The sequence below is a fragment of the Amblyraja radiata genome, chromosome 18 (genome assembly GCF_010909765.2).
Source record: "Amblyraja radiata isolate CabotCenter1 chromosome 18, sAmbRad1.1.pri, whole genome shotgun sequence".
In the NCBI taxonomy this organism is placed as follows: domain Eukaryota; kingdom Metazoa; phylum Chordata; class Chondrichthyes; order Rajiformes; family Rajidae; genus Amblyraja; species Amblyraja radiata.
In genome coordinates, this window is record NC_045973.1 from 5,406,316 (window position 1) to 5,425,898 (window position 19,583).

The following is a 19,583-nucleotide window of genomic DNA, read 5'->3' on the forward strand; positions in this document are numbered from 1 at the left end:
CAGCTCAAGTGACCTTTAGGGATAAATGCTGGTCCCATACAACGATGCCTTCATTTAGATACACGTTGTACTCTTCAAGGAGGGCTCTCGGCGTTGAGTTAAACCAACAGCAAAACAAATAGAGATTTGACGAAATTTACATCGAATGTCTCTCAACTTGGCCAGGAGTTTTGAAAAATAAACTATTATTTGCCGTTCCCAAGAAGGAAATTGGTATGGAGATACAAGGAACTGCAGATGCTGGTTTACAAAAGAAGGACACACAGTGCTGGAGTAACTCAGCGGGTCTGGAGAACATGGATAGGTGACGTTACCGGGCGCAAGACTTCTTTAATGAGCAAATTGTGGGAATCTGCAAAATTATAAATCAGCATGACAATTTGATGAGAATGTCACCGCATTTATAAAACTATTAGACGTGGTTATTTATGAGTTATAGTTTACAAGTGCTAATTGAATGTACAATAATGTACAAAAGATTAGCTGGTGAGGATACCGTATTGTGCAAGTAATGGCTATTAGAATATACGCATGTACATCATGATTGTGCCTGCGTGCTTGGAATGTGGATGGTTGCAGCAATTTGCTTTTGACTTTTTTTGCAGGTTGTTGTCTTTGCAGGTTTCCTCTTGGCTTTAACACCCCAGGAAGCAAAAGTATCTCTCGGTTGCTAATTAAAACGTCGTGTGCCAATCAGTTGCATTTATGAATATGGTACAAGGATGTTTGCAGATAAATCTCGGCATGTTTATTCCTTGCATCCACCCTGGCCTGCTGTGACACGTTTCCCAGTCTACCACGAAATCACTTCCGAATATTAAGATATAAGCACACTTGGTTGAGGGCGATTTAAATTCCTTGAAGTTGGTTATCAGATGTTACATTACATTTAGATGAAAGGCTGCGTTTAATTGTATTAAAGGTGCGATGGGTGTCGTGTTTCTGAATACTAACTTCTGTACCCCTCAAAGAATCATACTCATTTGTGCATGATGCATCCATCGGTCACTTTCAAAAACCTTCGCCAAGCGTCCAATGTATTTGCAACACGGAGTGGGGTGGCATCACACAAGTACAAAGTTAGTTGAGCTCTGACTTTGGAATGTAAATCCCATGAAGTGTTGGCATTTTGTAGAAAGACTTAAAAATACGCACATACGAATAGGCACATGGTCCCTATTCTAGAGATATAACTTTCTTTAGAAATGGTGAAGAATATGAAATGTTCCTCATCATCCATTTGTTGTTGCTTAACAATAGTGAAATAATTTTTGCGGGTGAAAATTATGGGATAAGTGAATGTGGAGTGAAGCTGGAAAGAGCGAGTTGCAAATTGTGGAATGCATGCGGCCCTGCTTTTCCCTTATATCTCTTTATGGCTGTTGTTGTCAACACAGTAATGTTGAAATGCTATTCAACACGTGACAGAGTACGAAGCAAAAGTTAGAGACTATTTACAAATGCAATCGTACCTGTTATTGTTGGCATTCGCGTGGATTGTAGATTCAGATACACGGGGAATAAGTCGTTTCCAGACGTGATAATTGCCAGGATTGTATGAAGAGGTAGAAAGTGGTCAGAGTTTTTACACTTCGGTTATGTAATGAAATGAGCGTTGAAACAATTATTTCAACCTTAGTAATAATTGAGCATGAGAGGGTTTTACTTTGCACTATCAGTGATTCTAATGGTCGATGAAAGCATTGTGGTCACGAAGGATCCTCAAAAGGCAAAGGAGGATTTGCATTTTGTATAATAGCAAATAATTTATAATTGCAATTTCCAACATCACCGCGCAGTAAACTGTAATAGATTAGAGACTTTTGTGTCGAACAAGATTCTTTAATATAATTAGCAAACAGCTTATGTTTCGTTTTTAATTAAAAGAACACATTTCTCCCAAAAGCGAGTGGCGGTGCCGGCACAACCCAATTTACCAGCTTCCAAGATGAACCCACTCAATTAACGATAAAAAGGTGTACATGCAATTCTCTTCAAATTATTGGCCGTTTAATCAGTCCCTGGACAGTTTAACAGTTTAATGTTAACGGTTAATTTAAATTTCACTGAGAAACGCGGAGTGAGCAGCAGACTTGAGCTGAAATCAGAATTTTGTTGGTACACTGTAATAATATTGTTCGTACAGGCGTGGGGAGAATAAATTATCTCGTATTAAAGAGAGAGACATGGGAAATGAGTTTTTGAAAACCCTAAGTACTTTATTATCCACTGTTACAGCAAATTGGCTAATATGGAAATGTCTGCTCCAGGGAGAGCGGGAATGATTATTGTTAGCACAGCTCAAAGCTCACTGTTTCTGCTTGTGGTTTGATCAGTTTCTGTGGATTAAATCCTGGATCGCTCCATTTAGTTATATTCCTTTAAAAAAAATACAGTAAGTTGTTGTGAACAGCAGACCTAAGAGACAAGGTATAAAAACACATAAACCATGCAATGGTAGAGTATGGAAAACACCGTGTTGCATTAAAACTGTAGCAATATAAGATTATCCACCGCGCAAATGGGATAATTGATATAAGATTTGCAGATTTGTAGGAATCTAAATTCTCTCTCATGTTGAATTTTGCTTTATTTCTTGTAAGTGCACATGCCTCGAAAGGTTTCCGTGGTAGAGTTGTCCATTAACAATAAACTCCCTTCAACAATCGTCTCCCGTAGAGCGTATTATTACGCGTATCGTTTTGGCCTAGGAGGTCGCATAAGATGTTAATAGCGCCGCGCACATATTTCACGAGAACCGGTGCAATAGAACTTTGTGAAAAGCACAACATTTAGTTTGGGCGTTTCCATCTCCGCTGCCTAGATCCATAAAACAAGATCTATTCTGCCTCGCTAATTGCACTTTTCACGCACACATTTCCAAAGCTGTTCTTTGCGAGAGGTGTAGATATATATCTTCCTTGCGCCAGGTTCCACGTCCTACTTAAACGATCAAATATGTCTTTTCGAAACTCAAATGAATTTGGTTGACATTTGCAAATTAGGCTCTTATCTCCCTCTTTTAAAAAAAAAGTTAACTTTGCGAGATTCTCACACAATGAGGAGCATCTTGCGACATTTACTTGGACAGCATTGCGTCTGGAGAGAGATCAAATATTGGGAAGGAATACACTGACCAATCTTCACGTTAGAACCGTTGAATTCGACCATCTGCTATGCGTTGAAACGTGTTAACAGCTTCTGTTTCCCTGGCGCAAACACAGTTCCATGTCACTTTCACATCGCTAGCAAAAAGTAAGGAAGCAAAGTGTATCCCGATACTGTCGAATCGTGCTACATTTAGTGGAAACAGCAAGGATGCTTCTCCACGCCCACGTTTAGTGGGGAATCTTGACATTTAAGAATAAAGCTAAGATCACCATGAACATGTTGAATATTATTAAATTTAGTGAAATAGATGTTTGCATTGGATCAACATTTCGCCGATATCATATCCCTTCCTTCATTAGACAAACAGACCACCCTTACTTACAAAAGTCCGCAATTCAAATAAATGCATACTTGGAAACTTAACTTTTATTTTGCAAGTGGACACATTCATTTTTACAACATAATTTAAATTTACAGATATGCAAACGAAGCAACATTCTAACAAATACTTCGAGATTACATATTTACCAATCCACGGTATGTTTCAGATATAAAATGCTACAATACAGAAAAAAAATAATGTGATATGGGACATTTAATTAACATGTATATTTACACCACTATTCATTCTCAATATTATTGGGCCGGGACGTGTTGGCGACGTTCATATTTTTTTTTTGTGAAACAAATTCAAGCCGCTTAAACCTACAAATTCAGCAGGGAAATGGTATCTTATGAATTATCCACTGTTCCATAACCGGCATCTGAAGCAAAGAGCATTGCAGTGCATCGAATAATCTCAGATAGATGGTATTTCAAACTGCAATATACAGAAATGGTTGTCCGCGAAATCAGAATCCGAATCGAAGTCAAAAGACTAACTTATCCCCACTCTTGAGCGCTCGTTCACAGGCGCTATAGTTGAGTTGCCATCGTGTAATTTTCTTATATGCTTCTTCAAGTCAAAGTTCCTACAGAATCCCTTCCCACAAGTGCCGCATGTGAAGGGCTTTTTATCATTGTGGGTATGCATGTGAAATGTCAAATTATAGACCTGGTGGAACGCTTTGTTGCATATATTACATTTGAATTGCTTCTCTCCGCTGTGTGTCAGTTTGTGGTTCTTGTAGTTTCCTGGCGGGAAGGAAGGAATAGAAGTTAGTGAAAGTTAGCCCCTTCTCCGCCCCCACACACCATCCCCTCCCTCCCGCCCGCCGGGTCAGGAGTTCACAATTAAGTTGATTTCAGATGAGGGAATTTCTACGTTAAGACGAAGGGGGAAGCTTCATTAAGCAGTCTCGCGTTAGTGTGAGCGAATGGGAGTCAAAAAGTTGTCAAACTTTATCTCAATCAAATAAAGTCTGCAGAGAACTGTCAGATTAAGAGTTAGGTTGAGGTCAAGATTCTGACCCCCACTCCCACATCCAAATTACGGAGCTGTACATTTAGAAACTTAGTCCCCAAAATGACACGTCTGATTTGAAATAGGTTGGATTCAGAGTAAAACGGCCCCGTCTCGACAAACTGTGAATATAGATTCTTGAGGATAAATAAGATCGCGTCGGATGATTTAAAATTTGAATTTAGGGACGAGGGAATTTTATACCACGTCTCCAACCGGCCAACATTCTCCGTGTCCCACAGAGATATGGATTGTTGCATCGGTAGGATTGCTTATTAAACCTCATTTAATTATTGCTTTACGCTAAAGGGGGGGGGGGGGGGGGGGGGGGGGGGGTTAGCAACACGACCCGTGGGCGCTGTAGTTGGTTAGAAACAAGTCAGCATTTCTGTGAAAATTACACGGTTGTTTTTTGGAGGTATAAAGCCATCGAGGAATTAAATTCAAACGGACAATTAATGAAAATCGCGCAGGAATTAATTGAAATTAACTTGGAAAGGTACCTTTTTGGTGAAATCCTTTCCCACAGAATTCGCAAACAAAAGGTTTGTAACCGGCGTGGATCCGGATGTGTGTGTTGAGAGTGGAGCTCCGGTTAAATGCTTTACCGCATTGGTTACATTTGTGGGGCTTTTCCTGGGAACAAATCACAATAATCATTCGGCGACCGAGAGTCGGACAACTGGAGTTAGGTAGAAATAAACGAAAACTGGTGCCATTTCTCCCAGTGCAATGTAAAACCACACGGCGCTCGCGATTCTGAAGACGCATTCCCAATCTTGTCAAATAACTAAATCAAAGATTGTAACATCTTAAACACTTATCATTTAAAAATAAATTAAAATGAGACGACAGACGATGCTAGCTAGCTAGGGTCATGTAGGTTGTCTAAATATCCTTCATAGACTGATATTCACTTTCCACTGAAACTGCATACCAGGCAAGGCCAGCGGCCGACAAGACAAGCAAATAGTCGTTTGCTGTGTTAAAAAAAAGTGTCAGAAAACGAGAGGAGACGGGAGTACGTACCTGTGTGTGGATTATTTTATGTCTGCACAGGGTACTAGCTTGTCGAAACCCTTTCCCGCAGACTTTACACACAAATGGCCTTGCCCCAGTGTGGACGGGCATGTGGCGCGTCAGGTTATAATGTGCATTAAAAACCTGGGGGGAAAAAAACACAAAGACATTGTGAATGTAGTTTATTTTCCCAACCGCGTCGTGTTTGTCGATCGACCACATTATTCATGCTCACGGTAATCGATCAGCGATGACAGGCTGATTTGGAATAATGTTTCAATTCGCCACCGTACCTTTCCACAAACTTCGCAGGTGAAGTTTTTAGGTTTGCCGTCGCTCGTCGCGTTGCTCAGTTTCTGGTGGTGTTTAATGACATTCTTTTCCACTGGAAAGCTCCCGTTTTCCTTGATCACTTGGTCCAGCTGCCCCGGAATGCGTTCTTTGTGAGGGAATTGCGGGCTCGGGTATTTCTCCGCTGCCAGGCTGGCGAATTTCGCGTTCTCCAGCAGAAGTAGTTTCTGGTGAGCGGAAAGTGAGGCCGGCGGCTGAGTGCCGAGGATATGAGACGGGAAAATGTGGTGGCCGTGCAGTAACTCTGAAGGGTGGTACGTTGCGTCTAGGTAGTTGAAATAATAGAGGGAGCCGTTCGCAGGCATCGCCACCGTTTGGTTGATGACTTGGGGTTTGATCAGCCTGTTTGCAGCCATCACGGAAGGGCCTAAAGTTAGGTCAGTTTTGTAGCACATCCCACAGTTTGATTTACACATAGGCGCTGAAGCACAGAGTGAACCTCTCAGGTTAGACTTCCACACTTCCGAGTAATTCAGGAGAGCCTTCGCTTGCAAGTCATAAGGAAAGGGTTGGATGGGCAGCACGCAAGGCACAGGGGAGCACAATTTCCCAACCTTTTTGCCTTCGGCTTTCTCCAAGCTTTGCCTTTGTTCAGTAGAGCTCCTTGGTTCAGAGTTCTTGGCCATGATTCTCTCGATGGAAAAAGCCAATGCCTTCGGGGTGACTCCATCGCAGGTATTTGGGGAGCTCCCACTCCTGGGTGTTTGCCTGGGACAAGGCACAACGGTCTCCAAGTGACCATAACTCGCCATCCTAGGACTTGTGAGCAGCCGCTGACTACAGCCGCTCTGATCTTACCCTGCATTCCAGAAAAGCCAAGACACACATCAATTTAATAAGCACCTTGCGTTTGGCATGTCACCCATTTACATTCAAATCAACATCTCTCTGAACAATAGCACCAAGGGGCACCAGATTAATGCTCATTAAACTGCACAACCCCCCCCCCCCCCCCCCCCCCCCCCCCCCGCCCGAATTACCAGGACAGCGAAAATCTTTGCTGATAGATTTTAAACGCGACGCTCTAAGCACGGACTACCAGTTTGAGGCTGGAAATTTTCGATTGCTAACTTACTGAGGAGTGATGTGTCAGACATCAGCGTCAATTCCTTAACGGGTTCCACATGTATTAGCAAGAGCGGAGAAGATTATCCGTGGACTGCGTGTGGCTATCCCGTCACATTTTGATAGCACACATGTTCTTCAGTGAGATCACTGTCTGTTGTATTTAGCTGACATCACATGAAGTCACTTAGCAAGGTGACATCCAAATAGCATTAGCCCATTCCAATCTCCCACCAGCACCCACAATGCCGTGGGCGCGGAGGCTGTGGGGGTATGAAAAAAAAATGTTTTAATCTGCCTCAATCTATCGCCCAACCTGTCTGCTTTGCTTGAGGGATTGCGTTTTAAAATAGGCATTCGGTGTAATGCAGTCTCGGTATTAATTATTGAAATAACTTTAAAGAAAGGAAAAAAAAATCCCCCAATCCTTTTTGAACGACAAAATCATTTTGAACCCAGTCTTGCTAAATTCTTTTTGAATGACCAAATTCAGTCTCGTCGCTCGAAATCCGGGTAAGATTTTTAGAAAATACCGCACGGTGGGATAACAAAATATTTTTTTTCCTGATATGAATAACGAACAGGCAGCAAATTAGGCTCCCAAAACAATTGATACATGCATCCGGAATATCATCCCTAAATATTTCCAAATGTAAGTTAAAAATGATAAGGTCAATAGCAAAATCGTGGGTTAGTTTTGTACATCGGTGTATAAATGCCGCCTAGACTTTGAAAGGAAAACAGCGAGTTCCAGATTTTCAATCTTACACTGCATACAACTACAAAAAACAAAGTATTTTATCAGAGGTTATAAAGATGCATTTATTTTCCATTCAGTATTCATTGTGTGCATAGTTGGGGAAAAGTTCATATTCCACCTGTGGCAACGTGAGATTACAATTTTAGAAGCTCTCCGGGACCCGATTAAACGTTCTGCTCCTTCGCCTATTCAGAACAACCCATTTTGCAAAGAGATTCATACTGTTGTGCCCTTGTAAAGCGGCTCTTTTCAATTTTATCCACTAAAGCGCCGCGTGGAACCCGGTTTTGTGTTCTTTTTGTATGTTTAAGAAGAAGGGAAAAAACGCGTTACGATGCGGATTAAGAAGCGAAGAAAAAGCACCGCGCCCGACCAGAGTTAAAAAGCGAGCAATGAAAAGACTGGTTTTTAACAAGCCTTTTTTTTGTAGAAAGTTTCTGGAATTTACTTCCAAAGGCTCTGTGTTCCCTTTACAATGGCGAAGTGCCTGTTCATTTGGGACAGTTTTAATTCTTCTGTTTGCAGACGATTTCACCTGAGAAGCACAACAAGTTATTAACGCAGAAATAGCTGGGACGCCGCTGCAAAGGGGCTACAGAACCGGCAGTGATATTCAAAAGTGATGTTCAAAAGAAATCCACAAACCATCTCCAGACCCTCGCGCTTGTCATCAATCTTAACTGTTTTCATGTTTTTTTTTACACTTTGAAATCTGAATAACGCATTATATTCCTAAATCCCGCTGGTCGTGTGTGCTAATTTTTGATGCATTTTACTGGGTACATTCAGTTAGAGGTACAACGGGATACGACAGATATTGAGAGAGAGAGATATTTTTAATCCAGTTCATCATTGGATCATGTATCCCTGAAATAATTAAAGCAACATTTGAATCCCCAAGGAGCTGAATTATGAAAATAATCACTGAATTATTTGCGCTGCTTCCTGCAAAATATAGATTATATAGTTAGTAAACTCTGAAGGGATTTTTAAAAAAAAGTTATAATAGTGATGTACTGCCGGCTAACTTTTTTTGTAACGAAGAACCAAACCAATTGGACTGAATGGCCAGATCCAGGTGTAAGGGTGGATGACAAGAACGTTTCATTTAAATGTAATGAAACTGTGTGTAATTGCAGAGATGTTGCAGGAAGTCTCGAAGGGTTAATGTGCAACCAGCAACGCTGCCTGACCCCTTTCTCCTTCTGTTGCACTAATTTAAGGGGCGGGTTGTTTGTTCTGTATTAGAATAGTAAATTCCCGCGATGCATGAGACTGCTTCTTGCGAAGAAGATCAGTGGTAAGAGAATGGAAAAGGGACCGCGGGAATCTTCCCAACTAACTGCGGACAACGCTCTAGTCAAAACCACCACATTCTGGACTCTATACTTTTGAAATTCACCTATTTACGTCCCGCGAAAAAAATCCCGCGTCCTCATCTGATTTCCTACAGTTACTTAGATCTTGGTCTTTTAAACTTTACTTTGTGGAATCTACATTAAAAAAAAATTCAACGCAGTGCTGGTGAAATTGAACACAAAAATCTCCCTGCGATTTTCTTTTAGATGTAAAGATTCAAATTGTGAGGGAATGCAGGGATTATAGTTCTTCCACGAGAGACCTGAATCATTCTGGAAATATAGAAGGTTGTTAATTAACAAATGCAGTTATTATTTTTGTATCATACAACCGCTGTGGTAATTATCCTGACAATTGAGAGTTGGAATTAGGTGAATTAGCAAAGAATGAAGTTGCATTGAAGTGTAGGAAGGAACTGCAGATGCAGGTTTACACCGAAGATAGACACGAAATGCGAAGATAGACACGACATGCTTAAGTTGCATTCAAGTAGCGACTTCCATCATCTCAGCTTGGCCCGGAGCGCGTTACATGTAAGGAAGTGTGATCGATGTTTTCATGTAAACAATTGCTTCGCCATAAAAATTCTTATGCCGGGGGACTGGCATGGAGAAAAAAGTGGGATATTTTACCTTCACTTTAAATTCCTGGATTTCTGTCTCGTCAGAGAGATGGAAAAACTCAGCATCGCTTCAAGATACCAAATTAGGTTTACTAACTGTGAGTTCAACTGTGTGAGTCTTCTCACTCATACGATGCTCAGAAGCAAAACTTACACATATAAAGGTGTCGCACTGAAACCTGACTATGTGGATGCAACGATACATTCAAACACGTCTCCCAGTCTGAAGAAAGGTCTCGACCCGAATTCCTTGTCTCCAGTCTGCCCCGCTGAGTTACTCCAGCTTTTTGTGTCTATCTTTGGTTTCAACCAGCATCTGCGGTTCCTTCCTATACAATACTTCCAAGCAGATTGACATTTAGCAACAGGGCCAGGGCATATCTGGTAGGCTCCAAGACTTTAGAAGTCGCCATTAAAATTATCCTAGCCCACACCTGGAGCTCGGTTTCATTTCACACTCCTGAATAATGGTCGGATAATTAATCTCAGTTTTAGATTTGGGCCCCATGACTAATGGACTTTCAACTGAACACTCCACTTTAGCGTAGCCACTAATTAAGTAACTTCAATGCTCGCCATCACCGCAAACGCGATATAATAAGAGTCGTTTCCGCCCTTTACAAAGCTGTTTCCAGCGGATTATGTCAAAATTCAAGTTTCGGATAATCAGCTAAATTCTTACCACCTATTGTGTGAAATGTAAGGTAATAACATGCACAGAATGAAAACACGTTATTTTTTCTTTCTCTGCGTCCACAATTTTTGACTTTTAAGGAACAGTCGCTCATTATCCACTTCATTAACTTTGACTTTTTTTTACTACATACAAAATAATTCAAGTCGTGGTGACGAAAATGAGTTCAGAGAAACACTAGGAAACCCGCGACCTTTTCCTTCAAGACTTTCGCTGCGCTTTGTCAATATTTTCTGCCTTTGGGCTGGCTGTACATGTACATATATATAAGTGTGTGTGTGTGTGTTTACATATATATATATATATATATATATATATATATATGTGTGTGTGTGTGTGTGTTTACATATATATATATATATATATGTGTGTGTGTGTGTGTGTGTGTTACACACATACAGTGTATATATATATATATATATATATATATAAACCACATTTATATATGTCATATGTATATACACATGTCACACACACACACACAAATAAAGCAAAACTGATATGAAATCGATCTCCCGTGATACCAATCAGTAGAAAACAAAATAGTAATGTCACCGTTTGAAACATTTTGCAAGCTTCACCACTCTCGTGGTGCTGATTCTATATTTGTTTACACAGTTTTTAAATATGCATGTCGCCACTCGATATATGAAGGCGGCCTTTCGGGTCTGAAGTTGGATCCCGAGTTAAAACGTCGTCTGCCCATTCCCTCCATGGATGCGGCCTGACCCGCTGAGTTCCTCCAGCACTTTGTGTTTTACTCAAGATTCCAGCATCAGCAGTTTCTTGTGCAAATCCAACATTTCGTGCATTACTCGGTCTAAACTCCCTGTCTCAAATTCAATAATTTCATTATTGCGCCTCTTGTTCTACCTGTTACTGCATCTGCAAATAACACACATTTGTTTCCTTTCTCTGCTGCGTTTTGACTGTAGGTCGTTTTGCAGGAACTTTTGGAAGGGTTCTCTGATTTTCAAACTTGGTAGCACCAATGTTTGGTTTCGTTTCGTTTAGTTTAGAGATACAGCGCGAAGACAGACCCATCGGCCCACCGAGTCCGCACCAACCAGCGATCCCGTACACCAGCGCTATCCAAGGGACAATTTACAAGCTTTACCGAAGCCAATTATCTTACAAACCTATGGAGTGTGGGAGGAAACCGGAGCACCCGGGGAAAACCCACGCAGTCCCAGGGAGAACGTACAAACTCTGTGCAGACAGCACCCGTAGTCAGGATCGAACCCGGGTCTCTGGCGCTGTAAGGTTGCCCGTGTGAGTTTTCTACGCGCATTCTACCGCACAGTGGCGTGTTTGCTGAAGGCGGCTTGATCGATTCGGGGAGCAACAGGTTCCGACACCTTTGGCGTTCTGCAAACATGAGCCCTCTGTTACGTAGCTGCTGCTCGTATTATTATAGAAACATAGAAACATAGATTCAGGTGTGGAGCCATTCTGCCCTTCGAGCCACACCGACATTCAATATGATAATGGCTGATCATCTAAAATCAGTTCCCCGTTCCTGCTTTCCCCCCTTGATTCCGTTAGCCCTAAGAGCTAAATCTAACTCTCTCTTGAAAACATCCAGTGAATTGGCCTCCACTGCCTTCTGTGGCAGAAAATTCCACAGATTCACAACTCTCTGGGTGAAAAATAGAAACATAGAAACATAGAAAATAGGTGCAGGAGTAGGCCATTCGGCCCTTCGAGCCTGCACCGCCATTTAATATGATCATGGCTGATCATCCAACTCAGTATCCTGTACCTGCCTTCTCTCCATACCCCCTGATCCCTTTAGCCACAAGGGCCACACCTAACCCCCTCTTAAATATAGGCAATGAAATACTAATACTAATAATAACACGATCAAGGAACCTGCCCAATTGTTTGACCCTCATCCCCTCACTCAAAACACAATCCGAAATTAAACCTGAGCAAACTCACCGGCGACGGAGTAAAAAAAAGGATCGGATTATAAATAAATACTTTGCATCTTACACAGGCGGTTAAACTCTTCAATGTATCAATCCAGGTATATCTTCCTCATGCGCGCTTAGAGCTTAAAAGTCGCGTCCGACGCTGTATATTTTCAGCAGCGCATGTGTCAATTAGTGAAAGCGTTAAATTGTATTGTGATCAGAAACTAGAGCCATTTCAATGCCGGAAATAGGAGGAAAAAAAATCAGAGAATTAAAGTGTTAACATTGCGCGGGCGCCGAGAATCCTTCAGTAGCTAGATAATCACAAAATAAATCTGGTGTAACTCCAGCTTTTTGTGTCTATCTTCGGTTTAAACAAGCATCTGCAGTTCCTTCCTAAACTCTAAGGCATCTAGTCTGGGCGCTTGTTCGCATTCATTATTGATATTGTTTTGATGAAATAACAAGTCACTGCTTGGTTTCGGCCGTTCTACTGATAGATCTGTACTGATTAAACTGATGGTCAGGGATGGCGAACCACACTGCACGTTAAATATGTGTGTCAATAGTCAGCAGCGGTTAAAGGTATGAAATGTGTTACAGAAATATTAATGTATTTGGTGTGTCCCCCCCCCCCCCCCCCCCATTATAAAAAGTGGTGAGCTTTGCGAAAATCGAGGAGACAGTCTCCTATCTGTTGTGCCGTTTCGGTGCTGCCTGGGACGTACTGGGGTTGTGGGCAAAAGGGGCGACCAGTCTGGTGCCGGGCGGCCGCAGAGCGCTCTTCCCAATGGGATCTGTTGCAGAGGCTGCCGCGCCGCTTCCAGGACCACAGAGCTTCGCACCGAACGATGATCTGCGTTTCACAGCGAAGCTCTAACTAAGTAAGACACAAAAAGCTGGAGTAACTCAGCGGGACAGGCAGCATCTCTGGATAGAAGGAACAGGTGACGTTTCGGGTCGAGACCCTTCGTCCACGCAAGGCAGAGTATTGGTAAAACATATTTAAATATGGCCGGAATAGTGAGGAGAATCTTAGTGATTCCGAGACGCCTCCACCCACTAATTGTTTACAGAATTGTCACAAATCCTTCTTAAAAGAGAGTTATGCCTTTCCTTTTCTAATGTAGAGAACACGAAACACATTCTATTTTAGCGTCACATGGATCGTTTTAGAATTGAAGATGCACACATCTTGGACTGAAGACTTAGGATCGCTGTTCGGGTCTTCGTGTATAGTATGGAAGGTACCGGCTGACAATAACATATCTTTACAAAGGTGACCGCAACAATTGCAATGAAAGTTACTTTTCACTGTAGCTCGGTACACGCGTCAATAATACACTAAACCAAAGTAAAATATGTGCAGGAAGGAACTGCAGGTGCTGGTTTACACCGAAGATAGTCACAAAGTGCTGGAGTAATTCAGCGGGACCGGCAGCATCTCTGGAGAGAAGGAGTGGGTGACGTTTCGGGTCGAGACCTTCCTTCAGACTACCGTTTCCCAGACTTCCCACATTATAATAACCAATTATTTCCAAAAGTCCATTTTATTTCCAAATATTGTGGACAATGTTAACTTTAACCGGCGCTGGGAGAAGCAACTTGTTCAGCGCGCTGCCGGTCGGTCTGATGATGCACATTCTCCAACCCTGCATTTGGACAATTCTCAAAGGGAGCGAAGAACGAGGGCGAGAGAACACTCTAGGACGCCCACCCGCGACTTAAAGTAGCGCCAAGAAGCAGAGGGGGTTGGAGTAAAAAACGGGGGCGAGTGGTAAGATTCTCATTCTCCAATAATTCCAGTGTCGGTTTACAGGAAGGCAGCGAGCTCTTCCATAAACCCAAAGGTGTTTCATGCAAGTACACCAGCAAAGAGACTCTAAATCCACTAATGATGTTATTCTAGTCCCTGAAATCTGATCTGATGTAAAGTGTTGTCTAATTAAAGTGTTGGTACTGACAGGATAGAACACTGAAGGGCTGACGCGAAAACTTGATGATCTGAATTTCACAACAAAGCTATAAGTAACACGTGCTATCTATCGTGAGGTCAAATCTCAACAGAAGTTTACATCTTCTGATTCAATTATGAAAAATCATCTGGCATAATTAATATGTTGACCTAAAACTGTTACATTAACTTCGAGTTTCAGATTTTTTTTAAACTGCACATGGTTCGATATAATTCATGCAACTATAGTTTCAGCATTAAGTCTGAAAAAGGGTCTCGATCCGAATCGTCATTCATTCCTTCTCTCCAGAGATGTTGCCTGTCCCGCTGAGTTACTCCAGCATTTTGTGTCTAATCCAGTTATTAGACTGTTTCCCCAAATCTATAGTTAGTTGTGGTTTTCAAGTTAAGGACTGTAGAAGCTGCTTGCGTTTGAAATGGAACATAATGTTATTCTGTAGGCGAGTATGGGTACAAAAAAATATATTTTATGGTTGATTTTTCTCATGTAATATAGTGGTATGGCTTTGTCTCTGGAGTATGTGTATACAAAGTATTCATTGAACAGTTTATCGGCAGTGGGAGGAAGGCTGGGATTTTAGTGAAGATAGACACAAAGTGCTGGAGTAACTCAACAGGTCAGGCAGCATCTCCAAAGAAAAGGAATAGGTGGCATTTCTGGTCGAGACCCTTCTCCGGGATGGAGTGTAACTGGATGGTTTGAATCAACCACAGCTGATGATTTATTTCATCTCAAAGTATTAATTGTGGAGAGCATCATGATCTCATACAAATAACCTTGAGAATTCAAAGTAACTTTTCCAGCATATTGACCTTCATCAGTATATGATCGGTATTGAATATAGAAGTATAGTTGTGAGGTCATGTTGCAGTTATCTAAGACGTTGGCAAGGCCACATTTAGAGTATTGTGTTCAGTATGGGGCACCATGTTACAGTAAAGATGTTGTCAAGCTGGAAGGGGTACAGAGATGATTTCCCAGGATGTTGCCTGGATATGAGGGTCTGAGCTACAGGGAGAGGTTGAGCAGCCTAAGAATCTATTCCTTGGAGTGCAGGAGGATGAAGGGCGATCTTATAGAGGTGTACAAAATCATGAGAGGAATAGATCGGATAAACACACAGAGTCTCTTGCCCAGAGTTGGGCAATCAAGAACCACAGGACATAAAATTAATTCTTAATTCAGGTCCCAGATTTAATAGGAACCTGCGAGGTCACTTTTTTATACAAAGGGTGGTGGGTGTATGGAACAAGCTGCCAGAGGAGGTAGTTGAGGCAGGTACTATCGCAACATTTAAGAAGCATTTAGACAGGTACATGGATAGGATAGGTTTTGAGGGATATGGGCCAAACACAGGCAGGTGGGACATGCAGGTTGGACGTTGGTCGTTGTGGGCAAGTTGGGCTAAAGGGCCTGTATCCAATCTGCGTGACTCTATAACTATCTATGACTAATTTATTGCAAGTGAACAAAAAGTGAAACAGGTTAAAATATTCACCCAATATATGGACCAATTTCTTGTCAATCTGTATAAACAGTGATACTGTGCAAACAATATTTAAAAACAAACCCTTTTTTTAATGCTTTCCATTTAGAAATAGATACTATTGTTTCGAGGAGATGAACAAGCGCGTGGAACATACTGTTATGGGGGGGGGGGGGGGGCAGTGGAAAGAGATCGGATATTGGCATTTGAGAGGCTTTTAGTTGACACATGGATATGCAAGGATCTGAGGGATATGGAACATGTGCAGGCAGAGGAAATTAGTTTAACTTGGCATCATCATCAGCACGGACATTGTGGGCCGAAGGGCCTGTTCCTGTGCTGTACTGTTCTATGTGTAGGAAAGAACAAAGAACTATGTGTAGGCGAGAACAAGCGCAGGCTCGGCGATGTTTTCGCTGAACACCTCCGCTCAGTCCGCCTTAACCTACTTGATCTCCTGGTTGCTCAGCACTTTAACTCCCTCTCCCATTCCCAATCTGACCTTTCTGTCCTGGGCCTCCTCCATTGTCAGAATGAGGCCCAGCACAAATTGGAGGAACAGCACCTCATATTTCACTTGGGTAGTTTACACCCCAGCGGTATGAACATTGACTTCTCTAACTTCAAATAGCCCTTGCTTTCCCCCTCTCTCCATCCCCTCCCCCTTCCCAGTTCCCCCATCAGTCTTACTGTCTCCGACTACATTTTGTCTCTGTCCCGCCCACTCCCCTGACATCAGTCTGAAGAACGGTCTCGACCCAAAACGTTGCTCATTCCTTCTCTCCAGAGATGCTGCCTGTCCCGCTGAGTTACTCCAGCATTGTGCGTCTACCTGTACTGTTCTATGTTCTATTGACTGATTTGGAGTGATGCGGTAATTTATTAACACAAGGGCTGCTCAGTGGCGCAGCTGGTAGAGCCGCTACTTCAAAGTGACAGAGACCCAGATTTGATCCTGACCTCGGGTGCTGTCTGTGTGGAGTTTGCACATTTTCCCTATGGCTGCATGGATTTCCTGCAGATTCTCTAGTTTCCACCCACATCCCAAAGGCATGCAGGGTTGTAGGTTAATTGACCTCTGTAAAATTTCTCCCAGTGTCGGGAATGGATGCAAAAGTGATTGTTAACATAGAACCAGTGTGAATGGGTGATCAAAGTTGAGCAGGTATTCGATGGGCCAAAGGGCTGTTTTCTTCCTGTATCTCTAGAGCTCAACGTGAGAGTAATAATAATATGCAAAAAAATCTGGAATCATGTATTCAAAATTGTCATTTAATTTATAGCTAAATGGATATCAATATGTCATGTGTCAATTAGTATTGTCCTCTGCCTTAAAGGAAGTTAAGCTGATGGAATTCCCAAATACCCAGATAATGATAATAAGTAAATATTTTAACATGTGATTTAAATGGTTGCTGACCAGTGCTGGCAAATATATGTAAAGTGGGAAGACCTCTATTCAGGTCTGAGATGTGACTGGCAAATGACATACACAATGTACAGGAGTCCGGCTCTGACCATTGTCAGTGCGAGAGGGTCTAACTATTTAGCAGCAAAGTATTATGGACTTTAAATTTACTACCATCGCCATGAACCTGGAGCTGAACTGCATCAGCCAAATACTCATTAAAAGATCTGGGTATTTTATAGCATTTGACTCATGCTCAGCTTTTTGCCATCTGTGCAGGTACTGGTTTATACCAAAGGTAGACACCAAATGCTGGAGTAACTCAGCAGGTCAGGCAACATCTCTGGAGAAAAGGAATAGGTAACGTTTCGGGTCGTAATTCTTCTTCAGATGGTGTGCATCTACCTGATCTATTCCTCTCATGATTTTATACACCTCTATAAGATCACCCTTCATCCTCCTGCGCCTAGTCAATTTTCTGTCTGTGTGACTCTGTGACTGTCTAAAGTTGGCGATCTAGTCACGAGCACATTGCTGGGGTGGAAGATTGCAACCTTCACGTGGTCCGCCCTGTTTCGACGAATGCAGTCAACCTGGTGTGCACAATCAAATAAGATCAAATAGAACAAGTTGTCCTACAGCTTTAGGCTGTGCACGCCATATGCAAGAAGACGAAGAACACATTGCTGTTGAGAGAGATGGCAGTGCACAAAATGATCGTTCTACTCAAAACATTACAAACACAGCAAAAGTTCATTGCTGACTGTAAAACACTTTGGCAGGTTTTGCAAGGAGTGTGAATGGCAACTGCATCCTCTTCGTAAATGCAAACTTAAATTGCTAACATTTGCTGTCGATGTAAAGAACTGCAGATGCTGAAATTATGAGCTAAACACTCAATGGGTCAGGCAGCAATGGTGGAGGGAATGGACAGGCGACGTTTCAGGTTTGGACCCTTCTTTGAACTGATTGTCGTAGGGTGGAAGAGAGCTGGAAAAGAGACGTGGGGTGGGACAAGGCCTGGCAAGTGATAGGTGGGCACCTTCAGTCTGAGAAAATATCGACCCGAAATATCACCCATTCCTTCTCTCTAGAGATGCTGCCCGGCCCGCTGAGTTACTCCAGCTATTTGTGTCTATCTTTGGTTTAAACCAGCATCTGCAATTCCTTCCTACACAAGTGATAGGTGGATACAGGTTGCATTGCAGGGTGCATTGGCAGATGGGTAGAGTAAGGATAGAGAAAAGGATATCAGATAAGGAGTGAAATATAAAGCCTGAGGTGGGTGGGGGGATGGTGCAGGCGGTTTATACCATTGGGCTGTAAACTGCCCAATCTTAACAGATGCTACACTGACTAAGATGGACTGACTAACAGTTTATTTAAAGGTATCAGTTCATCGTGCAAAATACTGCAAAAGGCAGTTTTCACTCAACGACTACAATTAGTTCAGAGATACAGTATGGATGCAGGCCCTTCGGCAATTTAAAGAGGACAATTAACCCGTAAGGGTTGACTGGAGGAAACCCCATGAGGTCACAGGGGAGAAGGAAAAGGAGATGGTGTAAACTCCACGCAGACAGCACCCGAGGTCAGGATCGAACCCAGGACTCTGGCTCTAACGCTGCGCCACTCTGCCGCCCAATAAGGTCAGTGATCAGTTAGTGCAGCTTGTCTCTATTTAGGTATATTTTCTCTGCACTTCCCAGCCTGCAGCAGGGCCAGTTTAGTCTCCACCAAAGATCTTATAGCACAGCAGAAACGACGTAATGAGAGGCAAGGTTTGATGTGCATCTTTGGAATTGGATTCTGTGCGAAGGGGTGTGTGTGTGTGTTTATGTGTTCAATAACATCTGTAATTAAGGGGTGATTTGTGTAAATTGAATAATGAACACATTTGTTTTAATGCACTCGGGTAAAAAGTGTGTTGGAAGCTTGTTTTAATGGGACACATTTTGCTGTATGTATAAATTAATTGCTCACGATCAATTACCATTACAAGAGACACGCTACAGATGGCGTTTTGTTAAGTTTCTGTTTACAATAACATCGAACAGTTTCTTGAGGGGGCTCGTTGTTAACTGGTTGCTTTACTGAAAAAAAAGTCACCAGACAGTTACCAGTTTATATTTATATAACGGGAAGGGAAAGTCTAATGGGGATTGCACAACAGATTAGCGGGTTGCTGTAGATTTCTTCAAATCATTTGCCTCTACCAACACGTTTGACCCTGTTACCTTAATGCTGCAATATACATCTCGAATTACCGATGGCGAAACCACATGGATATAGGGTTGCGTACGAATAAAATGGATAAATATATATATTTGTAGGGAGGACAGTACATACACCACACCATTTAGTTAGCGGGAGAGAATATCGGTATGTATCAAGACTCACAATGGAGGATATT

The 19,583-nt window shown here is 42.2% G+C and overlaps 1 protein-coding gene across 1 annotated transcript; it reads right to left on the reverse strand.

The window, feature by feature from the left end:
• Nucleotides 1–3,512: 3,512 nt before the first annotated feature.
• fezf2 (FEZ family zinc finger 2) lies at nucleotides 3,513–6,786 on the reverse strand. The gene is made up of 4 exons (XM_033036636.1): nucleotides 5,827–6,786; nucleotides 5,543–5,677; nucleotides 5,017–5,149; nucleotides 3,513–4,245 (listed from the first exon to the last, which is right to left on the reverse strand). Exons 1-4 carry the CDS (start codon nucleotides 6,634–6,636, stop codon nucleotides 3,989–3,991), a joined length of 1,335 nt encoding a protein of 444 aa, XP_032892527.1. The 5' UTR covers nucleotides 6,637–6,786; the 3' UTR covers nucleotides 3,513–3,988.
• Between the last annotated feature and the right edge of the window lie 12,797 nt (nucleotides 6,787–19,583).

Coding starts and splice junctions, on each gene's coding strand:
- fezf2 (XM_033036636.1), bottom strand. CDS start 6,636: ATGGCGAGTTATGGTCACTTGGAGACCGTTGTGCCTTGTCCCAGGCAA. Junction 5,150..5,542: donor ATAAAATAATCCACACACAG/GTACGTACTCCC, acceptor ATTTGTTCCCAG/GAAAAGCCCCACAAATGTAA. Junction 4,246..5,016: donor GAAAGGATTTCACCAAAAAG/GTACCTTTCCAA, acceptor CCTTCCCGCCAG/GAAACTACAAGAACCACAAA.